Below are 27,132 nucleotides of genomic sequence, written 5' to 3'. Positions count from 1 at the left end.
TACTGCACTTTTCTAAGGACCTTGATGGAACTTGGTAGAAAGAAAAAACAATTTGAAGGAGGCAGGCAGGACAAATAGATTCAGTAGGTTCTGAGAGGCAATGGGATGGAGTGGAATGATGGGAAAGCAAGGGAGAGGGAGGAAAATAATTAGCATCTTAGATGCAATTAAGGGAGGTAGTATACAGAGCTAAAGAAGTCATGGTAATATTTAGTGTGGAGTTGAAATATATTTTGTGGCATGCTAAATAAGGCATAGGGGAAATTGCAAGAAACTGTGGAAGATGCCACAACAGTAACTTTGATGCCTGATTGAGTGCTTTAGTCAGTTAAGCTAATGAGGCTTCCTCTTACACTCCGTTATTTTAAGGGCGATAAAGGAACAAGATGTTGTGACAAAATACCGTGTATACAATGTCGCAGGCATTCGTAGTCTTTCATGATGCGCCACAGTCCACGAGGTTAAAGCCAACTTTAAATACTTGGGGTGTCACCTTTGAAAAATTCCAAGAAACTACAGGAGAGGCCATGACATTAACTTTAACAGAGTCATCTGCTGATATGCATTTCAATGCAACAATTTCAGTGGGTAAAAATCATTCGCCTTAATCCCGGTCAAGGCAAATGATTTTTACACTCTGGAATTGTTGCATTGAAAGGTATAGGGGAACAGAAGTGTGCAGGGCCCGAGTCACTAATATCTACCTGAAGCTGCTGAACTACTTCACTGCGACTACTGCTTTAAATAAATGATCCTGGAAAAAATACAAATGGATATAAAAATTGTAGGAAAGATGTAAATTGTAGGAAAATGCAAATTGTGGGAAAAGATTTTGAAATCTTTTAATTGAAACATTTTTGTATTATCCATAATTTCCCACTATCTGAGCATTCCATGTTGTTCTTTTAGGCAAGCAAATATATTGTTTCACTATCCAACAAATAAGTCATTTACTATCTACACTGCATTAGTTAAATCTGTAAAATATGAATCTGTATCAGCAATTTTTTTTCGATTTGCCTTTCGCCAGTCATTTGTTTTCTCATGGCTGTGTGATAGCTTTAACTTTATGAGGAAATAAGTTCTGCTCTTCCCACAATGATAATTCTCAGGTCTTGTAAATCTATGATTCTACTCTGATAAAATGGCTGAAAAATGGAAGAAATGTACTTCTGATAGCTAAAACTCGATGTAATCACGGGAAATGAAAAAGGGGAGTTTCCATGTATATCTTCTTTTTAAATCTCAACCATATAACCTTGTTTTTCAAACTTTCTGAATTATACCACCAAAAGTGTCAACAAAAAGGCCCATAAAATATCCACATATTTAATAACGGCCTATCAAACGTTCAAAAGTAAATGTAGGATTAGCCTGTTGATCAGTGAATTGACGTAATAAATCATTGCTTTTGAGGTTTAAGGCTATCTTGTGAAATTATTTTTTTTTTTTATCTATCATCTTGGAGTGCTTGACAGATTTTGATTTAATTAGTACACGAGGCTTAATTATAGAAACTTAATATCAAGATGTATTTGTTTGGTAGATTTTGAGAATTGAAGATTTATGATGCAGTGGATTGGTTAGAATTAATGAATGCATTACCAAATATAGGAGGGATTAAATGGATAGGCAAATTATCTATAACCTGTACATGTGTGAAATTGCACAGATGCTTGTGATGGATGGTCTGGACAGTCATTGGTAGGAAGAGGTTTAAGACAGGATTTTATATTATTGCCCATTCTTTTCAACATATTTGTGAAGAAAATGGTTTAAGAGCCATGGGAAAAACTAGAGAATTCTTAATATGTTAGGTTTGTAGATGATCAACCTTCAGTCAGCCAGGTGATTACAGTTATTGCTGACCTCATTAGAAAATCATTGTGATAGGTATGGGATGAGAATCAATGAGAAAAACATAGGCTATGAGGTTTTTGAGAAAGTGGAAATCTAACTTAAATGTTCAAATAGAAGTAGAAAACTGGAGCAAGTGAAAAAGCTTATGTATGTGTCTTAGACCATGATGTTCACAGTAGTGGGGATGTAAGAAGAACACTTGTGTTAGGCATAGAAGCTTTCAAAAGAAGAGAATTGATGCCAGGGATGTTAAGTTAGGAGGACTAGAAACATTGGTTTCTAGTTCTCCTTACTTAACATCCCAAGAAAGACAAGTGAAACCTTGGTTAGGAGCATGGTTTTGTACAGTGTGAAAACTTGGTCATTGAAGGAAGATGATAGACTTAGTTTGAAGGCTACCAAGAGTTGGTTGTCTATGAGTCTCTGTTATAAGTAAAATTATATTTTATATTGAGTGATTAAGTTGACATAGGTTACCCTCTTTAAGTGAATTTGGTTTTTAAATACCCATAAACTGGATAAAAACATCTAACATACTTTTATCTGCAGGTATGGCAGGCAATAGTCAAGGACAATCTCTTCCTCCTGCACCACAGACTATGCAAGGTGTTCCTGGTCATCCAATTCTGCCTGGACCCAGGCCATTACAGGGGCAAAATGCAATGATAACTGTTGGGCAAACTCTGCCTGGACATACGCAAAGCATAGCAATGGCGCAAAATAATCATCCAATGCCAGTAGGTCAACCAATGTCTGTTGTCCATTCAATGCCTGGTGGCCAGCCTATGCTTGTAGGTCAACAACTTCCACATGGTCAGCCTATTCCTGGAGCTGTTCCAAATCTTGCTCATGGGCAACCATTACCAGGTGCAGGTCATCCAATATCAGGACAGGCTGTTGCTAGTCAGAGCATGCCTGCTCAAGTAGCTCCGGCTCATTTTTCTGGAATCGCAAATCAGGAAGTGCAGTCACAGGTATCACAGCAACTCCAGCAGGATGGAGGTCAACAACCAAGTGGACAGCAGACTGCTGAATTGATTAGCTTTGACTAAATTCATCCAGGTGATCCCAAGAGAAATCAGAAGTCTGCATGATTAGTCCAAATGAAGCTGTGTTAATTAAAAAGTATGCGTTTATAATCTACCATGCAATTTACTTTTAGTCCAAAGCAAAGAATATAATGGGCATTGTGCCTCAAGTGTAAATAATTCTTTGCCTACCAGTTTGTATATTGTCATTTTTAAATGAATATGTTAATAGCTTCTGAAACGATTTTGAGGGGGCCAGAATTTTTAAATGTTAATGTTCATGGGGTTTGTTGTTAGCAGTATTCCTTTTAGGTTTGGGATGTAACACTAGTACAGGTGCAAATAACTTGTTAATAAGAATTTTCACTAGTCTGTAACAGATCATGTATGTTTGTTAATTGTCTAAATGACTATTTTATTGCTTATTAAATCATTACAGAAGCAACAAGTTTACAGTTTATTTTCCATCGGGAATAGGATGAGCTTTTGAGCTATGGAACTTCATTTCCCTTGATTTGAAATTCAGTAAATGCATCGGGTGAAACCGCTAGATAACAAAATATGCCTCCACCGGGTATTCTCTGTGCAGAGAGATGAGCTCTGCCATCCTTTGACTGGTGTGTTATTATGGGAGCAATTGGTCCCATTCTAGGAAGTTCGGGTATGGTCTCACTCATCTCATTACCCTGTAATTATAATGTTTGTATGAAATCCCATCATTGATGTAAAGAACAAGCTAAAATCAATAACCTACCAACTTTTCAGGTAGTGGCACAAGATCATTATCAGGTGGCATATGAATGAAAGGGCCATGTAATTGCCTTCCTTTGACCATAAGCCTTAAGTACTGGATGTAGTCATTTTTTAATTTTGTCAATCCATTTTCCCTATCTGGAATGTCTATAAGTTTTTCTATCCATGCTATACATCTAACTCGATCTGCATTTAGGAAAAAAGGTGTCAAAAATTAGCGCAGTTGCGTGTCATTTATGTCGTTGAAAGCCGTGAGCAATATAAAGATAATTGGACCGTCGTCCCGCACTCAACATTTATTCACCATGTATAGATTCTAGGTGTAATGCTTCACGTGTAATATCGCGTATAGCATGGGCAAACTCTTCTTGGTCGCCGTTTATATTGGGGTCAATTTTACCATCCGTCATCGCTAAATTATCAAAACTATCGAATGAAAGTATCTGATATATAAAATAATTAAACAACCGTTACCATGAGACAGTCTGTCGCTTATAAGGATTACAATTGACGAGTATGGGGAAGGTATTATTCATCTCTGCAATTAAATAACGAAAAAGGTTTTCGAGACAGGGATACGCATTATGTTCCCTGCAAGCCACCGCTAGGGAATGACTACAGAATAATTTTTACCCTAACATGACCCTTCCGCGGTCGGACAATGTTATTATGATCCCCTATCGCCCTTTGTTAAATGACATTAAATCTACCTGTTCGACACATAATCTCTCAAATTTTATTGACATGACCTCTCCCAGTGTTGTACGATGGTAGTAATAATAGATTTTCAACATCACTACTATAGACGCACAATTTAGGCAAGAGCTTCATTCGGTGTTCTAAGCTTCACTCCGTGAGTGAATCCCTGCCTAGCTGCCCTAATATTTTGTATACGCTACTAAGTTAATCATAACATTTAACAATTCTAGCTCCTCTACGCAGCACGCAATCCAATGCGACAATTAATCCGACTCCGTAACGACCCCATGCGTGTTTAAACATAATTCTCGGTGGAATATAATTTGCCACAACACTTAATAATGCCACACCACAAACTATTATAATGGCGTTTATGGTTCATTTTCGACGAGTGGAGCTGGCCGATCTCGAATCGACTTCACACATCATAAAATAATTTTAACATTCAAGTTTGAAAGTTTATAACGGATCATGTGTGGTCGTGTATTAAATTATTTAGAACACTGAAGATGCGAGCGGTAGAAGGCTCACGAGACATCTATTCCGTTGTTATATCATTTCAAACGGATGAATTTATTGATGAACAACCAAAATATTACTAATGATATTCTTCTTTCACTGGAGTCATCCCTACGCCGCGTGGATTTCATACATTTCTTGTGGCGGTCGTGAACCTAGGCATCCCAAAAATGACTAAGCATAATTTCAGAGAGAGCTACACCGCGACCATTTTGTTTCTCCCGTGGTTTATTATTTAGCAATAATGCCTTTAGAAGGGAAGAAGGGTGACAAGAAGGGCAGTCACGTAAGTAAAAGTAATACACCACTATCACATACTATGTGGTAGGCCGAACCCAGCCAACGGGATTTGAATTTCTGAAAATGAAGTGAAACGATTTTTCCCCTTAGAAAGAGCCACTATCACCAGGACCAATCTTGGACATAAGCGACGATGAGTTAGTGTCGATTTCTGTGAGAGACTTGAACAGGCAATTGAAGTTGAGAGGACTAAATCGGGAAGAAATAGTACGAATGAAACAACGGCGAAGAACATTAAAAAACAGGGGATACGCTGCCAGGTAAAATATGGATTTATTGGAATAATTATCGTAAAGTTTCCTCTGTATGCAACACAAATTTGATTTGTTGCAGTTGCCGTATTAAGCGAATTGAACAAAAAGACGAATTGGAAACTGAAAAATCCCAGGAATATCAAGACATGGAGAACATGCAGGAAAGCAACAATAAAATGAGGGAAGATATTGAGGCCCTTCACAGTAAATTCGACGCACTGAAAAAGTTTGCAATACAAAAAAAGATTGCCATACCCCCAGATCTCATGACTCTGCAATGAATGCATGTTCACATAACATACGACTATTTATTATTAACTCACGCATTTGAACAGTAACAGACCATATGTATTACATTCTCAATTTTTGTAAAAAATATTTCAGTATCCTGTGGCGAACCAATATTCGCAATGTATGGGTAACAATAAAGCATTTAAAGCTCACAAGCGATTCTATCTTTCCTCGTCAAACAGCAATGTGGCTAACAAAGTCACCATAAGCACATTTATACTGTTTCCCAGCAATTTGTATAATTGTTTTGAATTGTAGTGTTCTGGCCAAGTGAACTCTTCCGGAAAACACAACAATCTAGCTATTTCTCTTGGAGTGAAATATCTTACTCCTGTTCTCTTCAGTATCTTCGCTAACTCTTCGTTAACGTTGTCTTTATTATTTACATTTGCCTTATACAAGAGGTCCATATTCTCTAACAGGGCCTTGGCATCGTTTTCCAAGGGCATTGGGCAAAGCACCGATCCTGTCCCTTCGGCATAACGCCCATAAGCTTTCGTGAAACAACAACAACGCCTGGAGAAAGGAAACACTAAGTCATACACTTTGGAGTACTTCCGCAGAAGAGTCATTGGAACACTGTATTTCGATGTGTCGGTGTCAGTTTCCAGAATTGATGAAATTGTGTAAGGATGATTCCCGCTGTCACCAACCGAATCTCTTGAGATGGCGATTTTTTCCAGCAACATCCCTTGCAACCTCTCTTCATGCATGGGGATGCTCTTCATCTGCAGAAAAACAATGCCATTAGAAGGTTATACAAGTAGTGAATGGTTACAAATGAATTTCTTTCTAAGCTTAAGTAGCACTCACCAATTCTCCACACTGAAAAGTAAACTGAAGAGGTTTTCTCTTTGCTATAAGGTAGTAACGAAGACGGCTACATGGAATGAGATACTCCGTAGGATTAAGTAAAAACTCTTGGAATGTAAAATCACATTTTACTAGCGCTTTAACCAAGGCATCTCTGGAGTTAGAGTTTTCAAATCCTTGAACATTTTCAAGTATTAAATACTTAACGTTGGAATTAAGTTTTGGCCACAATTCTATGATGTGCATTAAGGCATTTGTCCTTTCATCTGAATCATCTTTCTTCAACCCTACTCTGTAAGTGGGATCAATGAAATTATTACCCAAAACCTATAAAATAAAGCTGCAAATAGATACTAGCGAAGGATATAGCATACACTACCTACCTCGTAAAAGGCTGGCAAGGAGGGCTCATCGTAATTAAATTTGCATTAAATTTATTGAATTCGTCACATGAAAATGACTGTATATTCCTTTGATGCACTTGTGTTTTGGGAAAATTGTGCTTGTACAGCTCATTTGCGGAAGTGTTTATATCCACTGCTGCGACAACATTGTAATTTATGTCTGCTCCTAATAAACGAGCAAAAAAGGTAAAAACATGCTACACATTGAATAAGCGAAAATAAATTTATTACCTTTCAAAGAATAATGCATGCCACCTATTCCGCTGAAAAGTTCGACAACATTAACCATTTGCACCTGAGTTATAGACACTAAATGCTGCCGATTACGAAGGAAGGATACAATGTAAACAAACACACGGATTTCACTCCTCTTTGATTACGACGTTCAAATGTCTCGTAGCCAACTTCTTCACCCTGTGGCATAGCGGGGTATTCAGATATGCTTGGAGTTGACAGTTGGAGCCTAAGGCAGTCAAACCATTAAGGTTTGTCGCATACCCTTTAAGGTGATGAACTTTATATTAGCTTAGTGCAATTAAACATTGAAGCAACATTGGAAAATAAGGATAATGATTTTTATTAGAAAATACTGTAATAATTTCCGTCGAATCAAAAAAAACCTCTGGCTTATATATCAATAGGGTAAAGACTGATTTAAGTTCGACATTTTACATGATTTATTTGAAACATGTAATCAAATTCCATATTCTTCGTGAAAATCCGACTTATGAGAAGTGTTAGTATAAATGGATACCATACAACATATTCTACAGAAAAACATTCTCAATAGTTTCCATTAATGAGAAAGCAATTACCGTCGCCGCATGAAAACTCATCGCGGTTATACTTTTGGTAAATAGACAGCTTCTTCAGAGTTTGTCAGAAAAATAAAGTTCAATATTACGTTGGAAATTTGGTGTCGGTAAAAACATTTAAAATTAATCTAACATAATGATTTCAATACTACATAAAAATGACCATGGCTCAGAACAAGCCGTACCAAAACTTTAAGAAACTTAAAAGGCACCACTTTTATCTACTGGCATGTTGGCGTTGCAAAGTCCGTGAATTTAGGGGTAACTAGCGTTGACACGTTAGTATAACAGTTATATGATCGGTTTTTTCAGCATTGCTGTTGGGATATTTCATTGTATGGTCAGGTACCCCAACAGCAATGCTAAGAAACCTATCGGAAATAAATATGACATTCGATCTAATTAATACGATAAAGCTACGGATTGTTTCCTTGCACCTCCTGCCACACACCCCTTGGCGGCTTATGCTATACTATTAAACATAAATGGGGAAATAATGACAATCCTAGGTTTGAATTATTTTTTCAGTCGGAAATAACTTATTTATTCGGTTGATTGCAAGGGTAATTAAAAGCATACTTCCCATGGCAGAAGGTATTATTTCAGTCCGTAAAGCCTTAGCGAAAATGAGATAAGATCGATTTCGTGAAGTGTGTCCTCCAAACCCCAGACAAGGCTTAACGCTGCCTTGCCTGCCTGCCGCTTCGACACAGAGATTAGTGGAAAACTTGATAAGAAAATAAGTAATAGGATTTCATGATTGAAAAAAATGCCCCGTCGTCGTAAGATAAACTCTCAGTGACTAGAGCTGACAATGAAATACACGTGCTCATGGTGATGCGAAAGAATGAAGTCGGCCCGTTGAGTAGCCGTTTGAACACATGTTTAGGTATTTAGGGTGTTTCCAGTTCTCAGGATATCTTCTTTCGCAGGAGTCAATGGTGAAATGAATCTCTCTAACAAAGAAATAAATTCGCCATAGGCAAGTAGTGGAATTAAATGTTAATCGTACAATTTAATTGTAATATACTGGAGAATTTTTAGCATTCAGTATGGTCGTAAATTATACGCTATGTACTTCTCCTTGTCACTATAAATGATAAAATTTAAGTAACTCTTAGCGTTTCTAAAATTTCACTAAATAGTCTCAGATGTAGTTAAAAGAGGAATATTGAGCGATTCCCGTACTTGGATATGCTGCTTAATTTTACGGCTATTAGTGGAGATAAGTTTAAAACACAAGCCTCCCTAATCATTAAAAAATACCTAAAACATTTTTGACCAATTCATTTGCTTACTTTCTATAATTGTTAATCATATGAAATAAATGTTCATCCAATCTCAATTGAGGCGACCCGTTCACCGAGGATCTCATTTCTAGTAATTAAAATTGGGTAAACCGAACATCTGGCCACGTTGCTTATTAGTATTTGATGATCAATAATGAAAGGTTAGGGTAAACATATTACTTTAAGCCGAAAGAAGAAAATAACCTTGAAGACCATTGTGTGTGCGACTCTCACGGCATCAAGAGACACGTTAAGACGGAGATACCATGCTAAGCTATGATTAGCTAAACAATTACTTTGAGAGTTTTAATAATTTTTCCCTGAAATTTTATGAAAGAAATTTCTTTTCAATCCAAGAAAAATATTTACTCCTACTTACTCTACGCTCGGCACAATCACTCCTCTCTACCCACTCCTGTCCAGCGCACTAGGTCTATTTTTTTTGTAACAATCAGAATTGAATAGTACAATATTTTAATTTTCTTCGAATGAATCAAAATCTAAATTACTGAAACTTGGTATGCGGTCACTTCCAGTCCAGATGATGCTACAGTGTACCGAAACTAGTTGACAGCAATTGATTATATCCCGTGGAAGCACAAAGTATTTTGATTCTTCCTTGCGCATTATGATGGAATTCCACTAGAAAGGCCTTAAATATTTCTAAACAAATCTTGGGGTAACAACATGTAAAAAAAAACCTAATTAACCTTACTCAACGGTTGAAGTTATTCAGGTGATAAATCAGTATATACCACCAACTTATATAGATTATTCGACCAAACATAAGGAATACATCTTTTTTAAGAAAGCGTTACTGTTGTTTTAAATTTAATATAACATTTAACATATTCTCAGGAATTACAGCTTTTTCGGGCTGCTATAGTTACAGAACTTAACATATCACGTTATAGGAAATTAGAATGTTTAGAATACTTTACTTAAGTTTGAATAGATATGTCTCGTGGAGTAGACGTAGGATTAGAAACATAGAAAACTACTGACACTGATGTTAGGCATCCCCCTATTGGGACTTGAATTGATGTTAAAATAGGGGGTAGAGTAGTATTGCGGGCTGCATAGCTGTAAGGCCAACAGAGGGCTGAATATTTCTTAATTCCCCATTCATTGCAGCAAAGAGATGCGGTTTGAAGGATAGCACGGAAGAGACCGTATGGAGTGGCAATAATGCTCAGCCCTCGCCCCGAGAGAAATATTTTTATGGCTTCTGTCGTGATCAATACATCTACGTGGTCACGTAATGACATGCCATGGAAGACTGAGATTCCCTTAGCACAGCTCTTGCGTGCCGCACTGCTATTATGTTAGCAGAAATACGGCACAAAAACCTGAAGGAAACTTCAGAGCGCATTTTCTCCTCTGCCCAGAAGTCGTGCCACATGATTGCCGTACGGAACGCGTCGATGAAGTGACCAACGATATGTCTAGTAAATTGTGGTCACACGCTGAAGTCATATTACTTTTAGAATCTTTTGAAAAGTACTTTAAGTTAAATCACAGAAACTTATCTACCATGTACGAATGGGGGAAAATTGTTGAAGAATTCAACAAAAATGGTGTTTGGGTGAGTATATATGCATGAATCAATATACATTAACTCTATACACCACTTGAGTCCAAGATGCGAAAATACTGGAATTCGTCCATTGAAGAACTTTTTAATTACTATGTCGTAGGTAACAGAAGAGGAAGCGGAATGGAAATGGATAAAAATGGTCCGCACCTATATGAAGATCAGGTTTCATGAAGATGAAACATGTTATTAAACAAGCATTTCATTTCCCGATTTAAAATTAAATGACCGTCCAAAATATACATATGTACGAAACGTAATGAGGGAATGGACGTACTCACATTGATGGTAGATAAAATAGTTATGTAAAAAAATGCTAACCATTATCTGAGGATAATTCGTATTTATATGTATTATGGGCATTACATAAATAGTTTTATATAAAAATGGTAGTTGAACACGATATTAACTCATTTTAAATTACCATGATTAGGCAGGGTTTTGGTTAGGAAATTTGAAATAACCATCAGATGAGTGCTGCCGACGGCATACCTTTCCCCGTGCTTCTCATCACGCTCATTCAAAACCTTTAAACCAAGGATTTGTTAACACGAACGAGAGCTCACGCAACCCTCGGGTGCCCCTCGTGTTTATTATTTTCCAAATCGTATTTTCGAGTTTGCCCAGCAACTATCGATTACTGACATTTAGACTTGTCAACCATCGATTTTTCTGTATCGACCATGAAGAAGTTGACTCATAAATGGTGTAAATGGAATGTGAGAGTTTATTAATTGTGAAGGATGACAGATGCCACTTTTGATCGTAATGCCAATTTAATTCCCGATCATGAAGTATTACGTTAATATTGTGATTCACCGTAGTTTTCAGTTTGTAGGAGGATTCATCAGGTATTAGCACAGGCATTCGCAATTATATCCCAAATAATTGCGAATAATATTTCATTATGTTTAGAAGTAGGAGTTGGTTTGGCAGTGGGCTTTGGAAGCCTAAAAATCCCCATTCCTTGGAGCATTTGAAGTAAGTTTCATACATCTTTAATGTTTTTACTGCTGGTTGTTATTTGTACTAATGTAGTATGAACTCTGTCTATTGTTTATTTGTAGGTATCTTTATAATGTTCTATCAAAAAACCAAGTAGTATCGGAAAATAACCGAGGTCTATTAGTAGAAACTCTACGATCTATAGCTGAAATATTAATTTGGGGTGACCAGAATGATAGCAGCGTTTTTGAGTGAGTGGCACTACTTTGTGTACCTTTTGATTTTTTACATGAGTTTTGCCTTTGACGAAACATTTTTAATTTTCAGCTTTTTTCTCGAGAAAAATATGCTATCATTTTTCTTAAAAATAATGAAACAAAAGTGTGGCAGCTACGTCTGTGTGCAGCTTCTTCAAACATTGAATATACTTTTTGAAAATATTCGGAATGAGACATCTTTATGTATGTATATTGTGTGCCGTTACGTGGATTGTTCATTTGCTTCATCCTGTTTATGTTCATTTCTGAAACTCAGGCTATCTCATGAATTTTTTATTCTTTTTCATTAGATTATTTACTCAGCAACAACCATGTAAATTCCATTATTGTTCACAAATTTGACTTCTCTGATGAAGAAGTAATGGCGTACTACATCTCATTTCTGAAGACGCTGTCGCTGAAACTTAACACTCATACCATTCATTTTTTCTACAATGAGGTGAGTGATACTATAAACCCTGTCATTAGTATGCAAAATAATATATACTCCATCAATTTCATTCATTAATTTCACTAATAAGCGTACTAATGGCTGCATCTTTGTGCCTTACATTTATGATTTTACTTGGGCAAGTTTGATATCCATGGAGGGGATACCAGGCATCAAAACTGAAACAAGATTTTACTTAATTCACCGATAATGCCAATTTTCACATAGCACATAACTGATAATGCCATGTGTTCCTAGAGATCCAGGTGTGATGTGTTGGAATCGTTCCCTAAAAACAGGAGCCGGGAAAACACTATAGATGTGCCGCTTAATTGATTCTTTAATACCAACTAGTTTCGGTGTACTACACCATTGGAAAATTAAAGGCATTAAAGAATCTTCTGCTATGATTGTCCTTATTTAATGCTGCCTTGATCACCTGGGCATTAAACTTCTGCTTGTCATTTAGAATATTATATAACCAGGAATTTTAAATGGTAAAAAAATACTCATGGGTAAATCAAATCACCTGTGCAGAGCTAGATGTGATGACTTGCTTTGGGATAATTGATCCTCTAGCATATGATGAATTATATGAGTCTTGTAAAGAGAAAATGGTGGTCACTACACTTACCATTACAGACCTTATCTGTTGATATTCTCACAGTGGATACTTTTGGTTGGTTTCCTTTATACTCCAACCCCTATTAAGTTCCCTTTTTTTTTCTCATAACACTTCCTTGGCATCGCTGAAATTACTCAGCCTCTCATTCATCTCAACCAGTAGTATTATTTAAATTAGTAATAATAGTAATCTTCCTTATTTATTTTCCTTATGTTTTTACTCTATAGATAATTTTTATATTTATTTACTTAATTTCTCCTATGATTACTTTTTATTTTCATTGGTGAAGTTCAATGTGCTATTTACTGCTGATTTTGGTGGGTAAAACTGGTCTTTAGTTGCAAAGATAAATTTAGCTTGTGCCATTATGGTGACCTGAAGAAGTACATAATTGAATGTTAATCATGAATGACATATGAAATTTAATTTGTCAATTCATTATTTCAGCACACAAATGACTTCCCATTGTATACAGAAGCAATCAAGTTTTTCAACCATCAGGAAAGTATGGTTCGGATTGCTGTAAGGACCCTAACGTTGAATGTCTACCGTGTTGATGATAAATCTATGCTCAAATTCATTGGTGATAAGACTGCTGCACCATACTTTTCCAATCTGGTGTGGTTTATTGGAAGTCATGTTTTGGAGTTGGACTCATGTGTTCGCAATGATGCAGAGTATGTACCATGTATATAATTATTCATTGATAATATAATCAATGAATATTTACTTAAGAATTTTTAGGTAATTTATATGTATAGTGCTAATTAATGTCTAGCTACATTTAAAGTGGTTGTTATAATGAAATGTTTAAATTTACTGTAGTAAGCATATGTATTACTGCTAGGTGTGAGGGTAATAGCAAGTGACTATTGTTTTTTTCTGCTTAGTAAACTCTTCTTATTATATACTCCTGCTAGGTGACTCAGAAAGGTATCAGTTAGATTATATTCCGGTTAGGCAGGTTCAGGAACAGTGTGATAAATTCACACAGCTTCCCTGGAACGGATTCGGACTCAGACCACAATTTAGTTTTTATGAAATGTAGCATCCGTTTCGAAAAGAGGCAGGGACAGTGGGTTAGAAAATGGAATGTAGAAGCATTAAATGGATTGACAAGGAAGGAGTACTAGCAGGCTGTAAAGAAAATCATGGAGGATAGTAAAGAGCTGAGGACTATCGAAGAAAAATGGGAATGTGTGAAGAAAGGGTATTCAAAAGCCGCAAAAGACACTTTTGGAACCGTTAACGCTAAAAGGACTAGGAAACCATGGATCACGGATGAGATGATTACAAAGATGGATGAGCGGCGAAAATGGAAGAATATAAATACAGAATTAGGCAAAATGAAGTACAAAGAATTGAACAATAAATTGAGGCGGGCAACAAATAAAGCAAAGGAAGCATGGTGGAAGACGCAGTGCGAGGATATGGAAAGTCTGCAGAGGAAGGGTGAAATCGGTGCTCTGTACAGAAAAGTTAAATCTTTATCGGGAAGTAAGAAGGGGGATCAACGATAGCAGTTAGAGATAAGGCAGGTAAGGTAATAGTTGAAGTAGGGAAGATCCAAGAGATATGGAAGGAATATGTAGAAGAACTGTATAGTAAAGAGCTTAGACCAACAAAGTTAGACATTGAAAAGGAACATGACGTAGAGGAAGATAGCTTAGGTCCAGGCATACTCAACGATGAGATAGAAAGGGAATTAAGGGAGATGAAACTAAATAAGGCCGTGGGGGTGGATAACATTCCTGCAGAACTACTAAAAGGTTTAGGAAAATGTGGGAGGAAGAGGCTATATGGGCTGATTCGTAGTATCTTTGAGGAAGGAATCTGGCCGGAAGACTTTGTGAGATAAGTGTTAGTTCCTATTCCAAAAAAGGTAAAGGCTATATCATGCAAGGACTACAGAACAATACGTTTGATATCCCATGCAGGTTAAGTTGTTCTCAGAATCATCAACAAAAGGATAGAGAGTAGGGCAAATGATTACTTAGTGGATGATCAGTTTGGGTTTAGGAAGGGGAGAGGTAAACGTGATGCCATTGAAGTAATTAGATCACTAATTGAGAGGAATATAGAATACAACCAGGAGGTATTTGCCTGTTTCGTAGATTTCGAAAAAGCGTTTGTTAGAGTGAATTGGGAAAAACTAATGAGTATTCTGCAGAAAATAGGAATAGATTGGAGGGGTAGGAGGCTAATCCGCAACCTGTACATGTCTCAGACTGTTCAGGTGGCAGTGGGAAATGTGGAGTTCGGATGGGCAGTGTTAGGAAAAGGTGTAAGGCAGAGTTGCCCATTATCACCGTTGCTGTTCAACCTATATGTGGAGGAAATGATTAAACAGGCATGGGAAGACCTGGAGGTAGGAATGAAAGTCAGTGGGGAATTCGTAAAATCAGTTAGGTTCGTTAATGGCCCAGCTTTAGTTTGTCAATCAGCCAAGGGGCTGCAAGCATTGCTGAGTGAATTGGAAATTCAGTGCGACAGATATGGGATGAAAATCAATATTAATGAAACAAAGGTAATGTGATTTTCTAGAAAGAAGAAGGCTAAGCTAAGCATCAAAATAGGAGGGCAAAAACTAGAGCAGGTAGAACAGTTTATGTATCTCGGAAGTGTTTGGACCAGCACAGCCAAAGCAGTGGGGATGTAAGGAGAATTGCGCTAGGCAAAGAGGCTTTCACAAGAAGGAGGGAGTGGATGAGAGGGACGTTGAGTAAGGATATCAAGTAAAGACTCATAAAAACTTTGATATGGAGTGTAGCTATGTACGGTGCGGAAACGTGGTCATTAAAGCAGGATGATAGACGTAGACTGGAGGCTTTTGAAATGTGGGTGTGGGGGAGGATGGAGAAGGTGAAATGGACAGAAAGGAAAATGAATGAGGAAGTGCTTGGTATGGTTGGCGAAGAGAGGGATTTGTTGGGAGAAACCCTATGGAGGCAGGAAAAATGGATGAAGGGCATATTGATCGGTAGTGGGATATTGAAGACTGTAATGTAGGGGAGAATGTTAGGCAAATGAGGAAAGGGAAGGAAAAGGATAGGGATGTTTGAAGGAAGGAAGTACTCAGAGATGGAGGGACCTGATGTAGACTAGGTTGCTGGATTTTTTATTTTGTTAGGATTCACAAGATATTTATTTGATAGTTGTGTCCATCCAAAAACCCACCTTAACTGGTAGATTGCCTAATAATAATAATTAAATTATATACTCCATTATAATACCCTCTAATAAAATACTCAATGTGGTCAAAATGTTTTTTCTGAGTGTGCGATAAAGTCTTTATTAAGCCTGGAAATTTAATCAATTTAAAAAGTAGTAGACTTTAAATTCATGTTTCAATCATCATAATCTCATGAATTTTGAAAGGATTCACTAGGATGTTATAGCTTGGGACCTGCAAAGCTTTAGGATTTGATTTACAAACCAGTTGTTGATTCAATTTGAAATTCTGAATTTCCTTTTTCTGTTTTTGAATATTACCCATGTCTATTAACTATAATATAGTATATTTTCGATTCTGGTTGAACTTACAAAAGAAATTGTGAGTTTGTATTCCATAGTGTGCATTTTTTCGTCAAGTCAATGTTTGAATATGAATTCATTATATTTCATTAACATTTGTAGAAAGAAGTTAATTGAATACTATCATTCGCTGTTATTTTTTCATAAGGCTTTTAAAAGATGGAAATTTCACTCATGCTCAAGTAATTGTAATATGAGTTAAACAGTCATCATAATTACAATTATTTTGCCAATTTCTCATATGTTTTTTGTTTCAAACATAATTTTTACAGAATGTGAACTAAATCGCAAAGCCAGTAATAGCCATTAGAAATAACAAAGTTTCATGTCTTTTTCCAAGATTTAAGTGGATTAAACAAGAATATTTCATCTCAAATCCCTTGTCAAGTGAGAAGGTGTAAGATCAGTCATTTTCTCTTACATTAGATCACCTTCAGAATTAAATTCTTAGCATTTTGGCAATTGGACACTAATTTGTTTAAAATATATTTACCAAAATTTTATTTGTTTAAGATTACACCAACTGCTCCAGATTTTCATATTATGTATAATACCTTGACCCCTTGGTATCATTCTATCTGTTATTGTATGTATCACTATATATCCAATGAAAACATAGTTATGATGTGAAGTGTGATTAATAGTACAATTTCGGAGTCCCTTGAAACATTTGTGTCGGATACCCCATTTTTATTAGGTACTCTTTTCAATTCCCAACAGCCACTTGATTTGTAAAGATTCAAAAGATCTCCAAAAATTTTATGCACTGTTTTAACAAATGTATTCTTATTTGATTAAACATTGCTACTCTAAGTTAAATCCATAACTACATTTAATCTGTAAAATGTTGTTCACTGATTAAATATATTTTAGTATTATGCTTTTTAATGGTCAGTTACAAGTTCGAACCATATTCTCTTGCTTTTATAACAGTCAGTTGAAATAGTTGAAGGTCCTATATGAATGAATGAGAAAATAAAAGATGTGTTTAAAAGAGTATATGCAAGTTTGCTTTAGTTTTAATGTGAATCAAGACTGCTAATTCAATTTGAACGATAATTGACACTTCTTAGGTCCATGGTTCTATTGTGTCATTAAATTTAACCCTTTAGTCTGTGATTTATTTTTGATACAATTAATATGGGCATGTGTCTCTAAAAGAACTATGTTTATCATTTCAGCCATCAGAGCCAGAATCGACTTTCTGATTTAGTGGCTGAGCACCTAGATCATTTGCACTACCTTAATGATATACTTTGCCTGGAAATTGGAGACCTGAATGAAGTACTCACTGATCATTTGTTAAATAAATTATTGATTCCATTATATGTATATTCACTTACCAAACGACGTCGACATTCACAGCTGGAGGTAAGTCAACTTGATGAATATATTATTTAGCTCTGTGGAAAGTTTTTCACGGAATTCTCACCTAAAGTAAAGCTCTGGTAGAAATGGCTGCCAGCACAAAAGGTGTATAATCCAATTGCTTTGAATTAATCCATGGAACAAGTTCTCCATTTTTTCTAATAGTATACTGCTAAAAAGTAATTGAATTTGTCAATTTAAATTTACATTAATTGAGATGTGTACTTTTCCATGTAAATTCAAAAGGATTTTCTATTTAATGAACTCCTCATATCATTATTATTTTACTAATTTATTATCAGTTTTACATACCTAAAGCAGTGTCACAGAAAATTAAGATTATATATTGTGGGTGACGCAACAGCCTTTCTTTTAATGACTAGTACTGGATTCGACTAGTCTCATGAAGGTTGAAACGGAAGAAGAAAAAATATCAGCCACATCAAGTTCCTATATTCACTTTTGTAGATGATATGTTTAATAAAAATCAAAATTGCACTGAATGAAGTATTACAATATGAAATCTCTGAGATGTAGAGAGCTGAGCAATGCTCGTTATGTTGCTATTTAGAGAAATGTTTAAATTCTTGAAATTTCTGATCAGGTTTTCTGCATGTTTACATATTAATAGCTTGTCTGCTGCATAGAAGTTGTACATTTACCATGGGTAAAATTACTATAAACATCCAAATATTTCTAGTGTACGGAAGAGATGGGATGGTGCGGTGGCTAACGCACTGGCTTTCCACCCAGAGGGCCTGGGTTCAAATCCCAGCAGCGACAGTTATTTTTCAGTGGTATCCTAATCCCTACTTGAGGTTGCTTTGTGGAGAGCACTTTGAACGAGTATGCTGTCCTTCGGATGGGATGTTAAGCTGTGAACCCCTTGGTGCCTTTCGTTAAGAGTAGGCTAATGCCGACACTGAGTTTCTCTCCCCCCTTCAGCCTTTTCTGTCCATCCGTAATGGGGCAAATGACCTTAGCTGTCGGTTGCTTCCCCTAAATACTACTTCTACGGAATAGATTGAGTTAAAACAATCATCTAAATGTTACTTGCACCTGCCATAAATTTAAGGTCAAATTTTAAAAAGATATCCTTGGTGAATGTTAAAAATAAATATCCAAAATACTTTCATTAATGCTAAGTCATTTCCAGTGTACTTTACTGGCCAGTTGGCATTTTAATTATTGTGATTAACTTCAAGGTAGAAAAGAGAATATCGACTTAAGGGGGTCATTATTAATAACCCTGTGCTAAATCTCAGCACCCTTAATGTTCCTGTATAAGTAGGTAATGTACTAAATGCTTATATATCTTATTTCAGGACTCTAAACCTCATGTTAGCAGTGTGGTATCTTTGTTCCTGTTGTCACAAGTGTTCCTCATCATTACACATGTCCCTCTTGTTCATGTTCTTGCTTGGATAATTTTAAATGGTGACATGAACATCTTCTCTGAAGGTGCATCTGAAAAGCTTGCATCATATCGACAGGTGTGTGTCTTGGTATTTTCTGTCAGTAAAAGAAATGTTTTTAAAGCAGAATGAATTTTGGGGGCTTTTAAGGTAGTATCACTATCAAATATGGATTGATTATCAAACAGCTTGAAATATGGAACTATTAACTGTATTTTAATCAATTTATGGTCCAGAATGTTGGTCAATTACTGTACAAGAGAGCATTGAAGCACTAGAAATAGATTTTTAAGGAGGTAATGTTCTGTTTCAAAGTCAGGACCCATTTAAATGAAAGAGTAAATTACACAGCCAACCAAAATAATCATGGAAAAAATTAGCTGAAGCAGCTTCAATTGTGTTGTCATATGAGAAAGAAGGGTGATCAGAGATTATGTTAATGAGTTAATAGCTCCAGTCCTGCATCCATTTTTCCCCAAAGAAAGACCTATTTTCACTTTGAAGAAGTACTTAGGAAGGCCATTTAAAAAGTAGGATTGGCAAGACTGAACAAGATTGAATTAGCCTTACATGAAGTAGTGACAGCTGTAAGACTTATGGAATTAAGAAAAAATCACTGATGTAGTGCATACAAGTCATCCAGGTAACCTTAATCTAATAATTCACTTTTTACTTAAATAATTTATCCAATTATTTGTCATAATTTGTCTTAAAAAAATTTTCGCATTGTTAATATTATCAGTGTGCATTTTTTTACACTTGGTCATTATGCAGAAAATCAGAGAAAAACATTGATGCGCATTCCATATCATCAGTCATTAAATTAATCTCATTTCAGTTTCCCTAAATTTAAAAGCCTGGCATGAAGTATTTTCATTTTTCACCATGGTAATTTGTGAGGGTGAAATGAATTGATATGTACATTGATTGGACAAAACAGCACAACCCAGTTGTGCTTCTATCTCACTCTTTAAGTGCACCACTAAGGCCATCTCACGCTAGTCCTTCTATCACTGTCTGCCTAGTGTTAACCCTCACCTTCCTTAAAAGTAGATAAGCAATGAAGAATCCAGTATCAGGTAGTTAGGAAGTCATATATTGATGGATAGGAATGTGGGGCTTACATGAAGGTTTCAGAGGTCCCAGTAGTAACAGTTCTTAATCCTCCTAACCTTGACAATATTCTACTCTTGAGGTTTAACAAATTGAGGACTGAGGCATTTCTTATATCCTTACGCATATTGCAACTAACCTCCATCTAAGTCTTCACTTGCTCTGGTTTGCTTAACCAACCAACCAAAGTTATTAACCTGAAGGTCAGTTTGATAGTTAAGGATTGATCTAACCTGGTACTAAGCCAAATAAGGTGAACAATCCAAACATCAGCAAAGGGAGGACAATTCCTTTCTGTCTGCCCCTTATAGTTTTCTAGGAAGATCTACTGCCCAAAAAAATCACACAGCTTGAGTGAAGCTGAGAGTGCCCAGAGAGGCTTGTGCGGGAATCTAACCTGGGCCCTCCAGTTCGTAGTTCAACAATGTAATCGTTCACATTATGGAAATTCAATGAAAGCCCATGCAATAATATTTATCGCAAAATTAAGTGCTGTTTTTTCTGAAGATGCTCTCTTTATGAAGTTGTTCTTATGAAATGTTAAGTACTATTGTGCATCAAGGAGGTAGACAGGTTATTGTACTTGCTTGAATTTTATCTCCTCCTTTGAGTTAGCCAGTCACTGCCTACTGGCTGCCGTGAGTGAGGTGCTGTCATACATGTTAATTGCTTTTTGATTTCTTTCATGATGACTGAACAATTTGATTTTGTTGGGTCGTCCAATTATCTAAGTGTTCAGAAACTCAGGATCAGTGTTGGTAGTGTCCAGCAGGTCCTGTGCTGGAGATGGATCATAGGTGTAAGGGTATTATGCGACAGAATCAAGCCTGCACATTAAATTGTCTCCTTCCATGGCACTCAGTGGTGCCACCTAGAATCACTACTGTGAAAATTCAAGGTCGGATACTTTTTTGACAGGCCTTGTTTAATTATTTATTCCTCATAATTGTGAGATAACTTATGAAAAAGTTTTTTCAGTTCATACTGAGGCAATGAAAATACATTTTGATTAACTGCTATTTATTATGTGGTGAGAGATTTTCTCATGCTAACCATTCACAAAACAAATCAAATTAAACTAAATCTTTGCATTTTAGAAAATAAATTGAATGAATATTTAATCTTACCCATGAGAGAACCCATATTGCTTCACAAAATATATTTATTCAGACACAAGGAGTGAAGATGGTCTTTCCAGTCAAATGTGTTACTCAATTTTGAAATTGCAATGATCTCAAGAATTTTTTCAAAACCTGCTGGTCTACCGCACCATTTTTCTGACTTCAATGAATGATGATTTTCATGGCTTTACCATGTTTAAAAACTCACTACCAGCGCTGACTTTTCTTCCAAGAAAACAGTGATAAAACTTACATTTAACTCTTTTATTTACTATCTTTGCTTTTGTATCTACTTCGGTTTTGTTCACTATGGTGATTTTGGAAATAGTGACTAATGGAGTGATATTATGCTAAAAGGAAGACATTGCTGTGAAATTCACTTGATAGCTTGGTGGTATGTGAATATTATGACCCATGCACCACACCTCATGCAATTATAATCAGTAATGCATGCTGCCTAGTTACCACTCTATAACAGATGGGGTGTCTAAATCACCACTGTCTGCTGGAGAGGAAATTTTGTCACTTGTGACTGTAATAATCATTGCATGTATGTATCTCATTTTCTTTTTTTAGGGAGCTTCTAGCTCTAAACCTGGTTTTGCACCTCCTACAGAAACATTGGAAAAGTCCTTGGAAACAAAAATTAATTCCGGTGCTGTGGTTATGGCATCAGAAGCCAATATGGATGTTGGCGAAATGATGGATGATCACTCTAACCTGGCTGGAAGTTTATTAAAAGATGAAGCTATCTCTCAAGGTGAATAACTTAAATCTCTCATGTTTAGTGTTGTAGATGAAATTGTTATAAATCATTGGATAACTAGATCTTCTTTTAAATGGACCTATGAATTATGATGTGACGAATTTTAGTTCTGGTTGAGTGACATTATTGCTTTCAAGGATACGATACGCTAACTAAATTTTTTTATAATATTTCCAGATGATTAATGTAACTGAAACTGTTATTGGTTTAATTTTTTACATAAGTCAAATACAACATATTTCCCATCGCGTTCAGAAAGGGTTAAAGATATCTGTTCTTATGTATGTATTTATATAAATTTGTCTTGATTGACTCAAAAGGGTTCAGTATTTGTTGAAATTCACTTAGACAAGGTTGCTCCAATGATTAACCCAGTACAAAAGTATAGCATTTTATAATATTACTGATTTTACTGGGTTTTTGTAGTTACCTGATAACTGTGTCATATCACACCATTATCTTATCCAAGGATCTACATCCACGCATCATCCCACAAACTGATGCAAGAGCATGTGGTGGGGGTGTTACAGCATCAGTCTGTTATTTGTAAATATAGGCGTTTGCATTAAAATAAATATGCATATATTTGCACATATACGTTGCCTACATGCACACGTATGCATATACGAGGCATACAAATAAAGTTAGGGCCGTTTGGTCACAGGAAAAAATATACTCATATGAAACACATTTTATTGGCAATTTTCGTAAGCTACAAACCTACTTCACTTCTCTACATAATCACCGTTCTCTTCTAAGAATTTTTCGTACTGCTGCACCAGCTTCTTTAGCCCATCTGCATAGAAGCTCGCCACCTGAGAGTTGAACCAATTGATAACGCCATTCTTGAGTTCCTCTTTTGTTTTGAAATGTTGTCCACTGAGCCACTGTTTCAAGTGCAGGAAGAGGAAGTAGCGCTAGGTGCAAGGTCAGGACTGTACGGTGGGTAGTCAAAAAGAGTTTCCAGCAAAAATCCTGAATTTTTTTATTGGTTTTGGCAGCAGTGTTTCAGTACCCACCTTTCACACAATTTGTGGTTTCCAAGGTATTCCGTAACAATATCGTAGACAGTAGTACGTCCAAGTTGAGGAAATTGTTCAGCCAGGCCTTTAATCATCAATTGACGATCACATCGCAGTTATTGTTCCATTTGCGAAACACTTTCATTGGCCAGAATTCTGGGCCTTCCACTTCGCTCTTTGTCATAGACATTTGTTCGTCCATTTTAAAAATCACAGCACCATCGTTGAACCTTACCTTCACTCATAACTGTAGATTCATAAACTAGGCATGACACCCGATGAATTTTAGCAGCCTACAATCCTTTTGCATTCAAGAATCGTATGACAGAACGCACTTCACAGCTGGCGGGCTGAACTATTGCCACGGGCATTGTTGTTTGCATGCACAGACAAGCAAATGACTTCTGAAACAAAACAGATGCTGCTATAGCTTCTCAATGAATTAGAAGATGGCACTGCAGGATTAAAACTGAGTTCTGAAGCACCAATATTTGCCTCGCGCACGACTACGAATGCATGTGACATTGTATGTACGGTATTTCGTCATAACATCTAGTTCCTTTAAAAGCCCCAAAATTTCAGAGTTTAAGAGGACGCCTCGGTAGCTTAAGTGGCTAAAGCACTCGACCGGATATTGAGGGATCTGGGTTCGAGTCCCAGTCAAGGCGAATGATTTTTACGCTCTGAAATTGTTGCATTGAAATGCAGTCAGTGTCTCTCTTGCCATTGCCCATGTTGCCCTTAAATCTATATTTGTATCATAAAACCAGCTGCTCAAAAGTTCTAGATAATATTGGAGTAAGATAGCATTTTGGCAGTAAGTTACAGGAAAAATATTATGCATATATTGAGATATACAATTGGATGGAACTCAACACAAATTTTTAGATAAATATGAACCTTATGATGTAACCAAAATGAAATTTTCCTGACCTTCTATATCTGAAGGTGACTCCATCTGTATGAAATTTAGATTGGAGTATTCTAAATAAATAAGAGTAAAATTGGAAGTCATTTATTAAATTATGATGATTACTGATAGATTTTTCTCCAAGCTATTATTCATTTTGCTCTTTGGCTATATGCAGTCAAAGGTGGTAAAATAAGGATTGATGAAATGATGGTTACAATTTATACTTGCCCAAAGCTACTGCAGCTACAAGGTGAAATGCAGATTCACAGTTAAGCTCCAGTAAGGTTCCAATGATTGTAGAACCTCCTACCATTCCAAGTCGTCCAAATGTAAGTGATATGCTCAATGAGGCAGCTCTAATGAAAATTTGATGGACTTAAGGTTGCAGATTATTCTTTACATAAATTAACATTATTAGATAATTATTAGTAGTTCATCTAAAAGGTTGTATACTTTATAGAACAACTTAATGATTAATAATGCCAGTAACTTTGAATGACATGAAAATATTTCTTATTTAGCTGAAGTTTTTCAAAAATATTTAATCCCATCAAATAAAAAATTATAGTTTTAAATTAGTTATTGTTAAATAAATATTTGTTTTGTCTTGTTCATAATTTCCAGCATATTGAGTAATTATTATTAATGGTAGTCTACAGGTTAAAGTAGATTTTGGATGGACACAGACTATAAAACAGTACAACGATATTTTTCCTGGTCTCTCCTAAAAACATGCAACTTGTATTCACCACTAAAATGAGCTTCTCTGGCTCTGCATATTTCTTTCTTCCATCATATCATCCAAAATGGTCATTTTCCTAACCCTTCCTTGGTTGTCTAACATCCTCTCCTCTACCACAATCTTTAAAATCCCACTGCCAATCAAAATGCTCTGCCTCCATCATGCTTACCTCCTTTGAATTTCTCCATAACATCCTCTATTCTCTGTTACCATGTAAAGAACTTGCTCATTTGTTTTCTCTTCTGTAAATTTCCCCTTTTCCATCCTTCTCTGCACCTGCATTTCAAAAAAACCCTAGCTTAGCCTATTGCTTTGCTTCTGTTTCTGAACCATGTTTCTGCACTGTAAAAAAACCATCTTGATCATTTACAAACCAAATATATTTTATGAACCACCGTATTTCATTCCTATCTCCAGGTCTTCTCATTCCTTTCAAAATTTTCTTCCACACATTCTTTGAAGAGCACAGGTGATTATGAGCACCTGTGTCTCATCACTATTTATAACACTGACCAGCCCACCTCACCATCCAACATCTGAGCAGTCTATGACATGTATAGGTTGTGCATAGATCTCCTATTCCTCGAATCTACTCCTATCTTCTGTAATACATTCATTGATTCCATCCAATACACTGATATCAAATGCCTTCTCATAATCACGAAACAGACAAATATATCCTGATTGTATTCTATATTCCTCTCTATTAGTGACCTCATTACTGCTAAGGCAACACACGTGCCTCTCTCCTAAGTAACGATTTTTTCTGCTCTGCATCCATTTATTGATGACCCTGATTACCTATTTAGCTGTCAATGAAATTAAACTTATTTTTCTGTAGTCCTTTTATATGGTTACTATTCCCTTTTTTCAGATGGGAACTAACAATGATCTTATGAAATCTTCCAGCCGAAATCCTCCCTCATAAATGCCATGAGTTAGTCCATGAAAACTCTTTCTCCCACATCCTCCTAAACCCTCAAGTAGTTCTATGTGAATGTTGTCTACCACCTCTGCCTTATTTGATTTCAGTTCCCTTAGTGTCCCCTCTATCTCACCATCAAGTCTGTCTTTGCCTAAGCTATTCTTATCTACATCATATTCTCTTTCTATATCTAAGTTTGCTGACCCAATGTCTTTACCATATAGTCTCTTATACAAGGGTCATCCGGAAAGTAGTACCCGTTCGTGAATTAAAGACACAAAAGTAAATATTAACAAACATAAAAAATTTTATTTGAAAGAGGATACTTTAAACTACTTCTCAACATAATCTCCAAGCAAATTAAGGCATTTGTCATAACGTGTGACAAGTTTCTGTATTCCTGCTGCATAGTCCTTCGCCGCCAGCTCATTGAGATACGCGAGGGACCCATCTTGCACAAATTTTTGCATAATGCAGATGGTGTTTAACAATTTCATGAGCAATTGTTCGAGAAACATTGGGAAAATGCTCACAGATGTCATCAATTGTGACGCGCCGATCGTTCCTCACGAATTCGTCAACTGAGCTCACCAGTTGGTCTGTAATGACAGACGGTCTCTCCGAACGCTCATCGTCGTGTGTGTTCCCCCTCCCCATGTTGAAGTTGCGACACCACCGCCGAACAGACGACTCGTCCATTACATTGTCTCCATACACCTCCTTTAATTGGCGATGAATATCACATGGGCGAACGTTTCTTGCATTGAGGAATTTAATCACTGCCCTCACTTCACAACTGGCGGCGTTCTCAATTTTTTTAAACATTGTAAACAATCACAGAAACAACACAGGCAATGCTAGCGTCACGCAACTTGGCTCAGAGAAGGCAGACAAGCCACTGAAGCTATCTGACCTCGTCCAGCGGCTACTCGCGTCGTCAGCACTTCATGCGGCACGAACGGGTACTACTTTCCGGATGACCCTCGTATTTTAAATGTGAGTTATCTAGGATTCGTAATTTTGGGAACAAAAATAACGGGAAATCATCAATTCAAAATGGTCTCAGTGTGTATCACTTTTGGATTTTAAATTCCTCTAATATACATCTGGTTGTTGGTTGTGTTCGTAATGATTGTATCCCCTTATGCTCTTTTGTAAAATTATGCTAAGTGATTAGTTTTTCATATTGACAAATGACTTCTATTACATGTATACTCCTTACACTATCAATATTCCTGTAAGTATCCTGATTACTTGCCATGGCAATAACATGCTTGGATTGTTTCTTGGTTTAAATCATATGTTTTCTTCATATT

General features: G+C 36.4%; 5 protein-coding genes across 5 annotated transcripts in view; 3 read left to right on the top strand and 2 right to left on the bottom strand.

Moving 5' to 3' along the window:
• Hrs (Hepatocyte growth factor regulated tyrosine kinase substrate) overlaps window positions 1–3,285 on the top strand; it is a 34,250-nt gene extending 30,965 nt beyond the window's left edge. Inside the window, exon 15 of the mRNA XM_071588947.1 lies at window positions 2,410–3,285. Coding sequence (XP_071445048.1) covers window positions 2,410–2,912 — 503 coding nt within the window. The 3' untranslated portion in view covers window positions 2,913–3,285. The remainder of the gene's footprint in view (window positions 1–2,409) is intronic.
• A 44-nt stretch (window positions 3,286–3,329) lies between these two features.
• LOC139691210 (uncharacterized) lies at window positions 3,330–4,709 on the bottom strand. Its single transcript, XM_071588949.1, has 3 exons — window positions 3,946–4,709; window positions 3,643–3,827; window positions 3,330–3,574 (listed from the first exon to the last, which is right to left on the bottom strand). Exons 1-3 carry the CDS (start codon window positions 4,049–4,051, stop codon window positions 3,380–3,382), a joined length of 486 nt encoding a protein of 161 aa, XP_071445050.1. The 5' UTR covers window positions 4,052–4,709; the 3' UTR covers window positions 3,330–3,379.
• On the top strand, window positions 4,694–5,713 carry maf-S (MAF bZIP transcription factor K). Its single transcript, XM_071588950.1, has 3 exons — window positions 4,694–5,145; window positions 5,250–5,419; window positions 5,493–5,713. Exons 1-3 carry the CDS (start codon window positions 5,104–5,106, stop codon window positions 5,692–5,694), a joined length of 414 nt encoding a protein of 137 aa, XP_071445051.1. The 5' UTR covers window positions 4,694–5,103; the 3' UTR covers window positions 5,695–5,713.
• A 123-nt stretch (window positions 5,714–5,836) lies between these two features.
• Window positions 5,837–7,488, bottom strand: Mt2 (methyltransferase 2). The gene is made up of 4 exons (XM_071588948.1): window positions 7,153–7,488; window positions 6,901–7,087; window positions 6,518–6,809; window positions 5,837–6,432 (listed from the first exon to the last, which is right to left on the bottom strand). Exons 1-4 carry the CDS (start codon window positions 7,208–7,210, stop codon window positions 5,866–5,868), a joined length of 1,104 nt encoding a protein of 367 aa, XP_071445049.1. The 5' UTR covers window positions 7,211–7,488; the 3' UTR covers window positions 5,837–5,865.
• Window positions 7,489–10,347: 2,859 nt separating this feature from the next.
• Window positions 10,348–27,132, top strand: part of ema (C-type lectin domain containing ema) — a 42,939-nt gene continuing 26,154 nt past the window's right edge. Inside the window, exons 1-9 of the mRNA XM_071588873.1 lie at window positions 10,348–10,610; window positions 10,723–11,600; window positions 11,687–11,815; window positions 11,892–12,025; window positions 12,133–12,281; window positions 13,345–13,574; window positions 17,613–17,802; window positions 19,125–19,292; window positions 22,025–22,208. Of these exons, the coding sequence (XP_071444974.1) occupies window positions 11,527–11,600; window positions 11,687–11,815; window positions 11,892–12,025; window positions 12,133–12,281; window positions 13,345–13,574; window positions 17,613–17,802; window positions 19,125–19,292; window positions 22,025–22,208 (1,258 nt within the window). The 5' untranslated portion in view covers window positions 10,348–10,610; window positions 10,723–11,526. The remainder of the gene's footprint in view (window positions 10,611–10,722; window positions 11,601–11,686; window positions 11,816–11,891; window positions 12,026–12,132; window positions 12,282–13,344; window positions 13,575–17,612; window positions 17,803–19,124; window positions 19,293–22,024; window positions 22,209–27,132) is intronic.

The sequence above is a fragment of the Hetaerina americana genome, unplaced genomic scaffold (assembly GCF_022747635.1).
Source record: "Hetaerina americana unplaced genomic scaffold, ioHetAmer1.1.p SCAF_30, whole genome shotgun sequence".
Taxonomy (NCBI): domain Eukaryota; kingdom Metazoa; phylum Arthropoda; class Insecta; order Odonata; family Calopterygidae; genus Hetaerina; species Hetaerina americana.
This window is presented reverse-complemented; position numbering and strand designations above follow the sequence as displayed.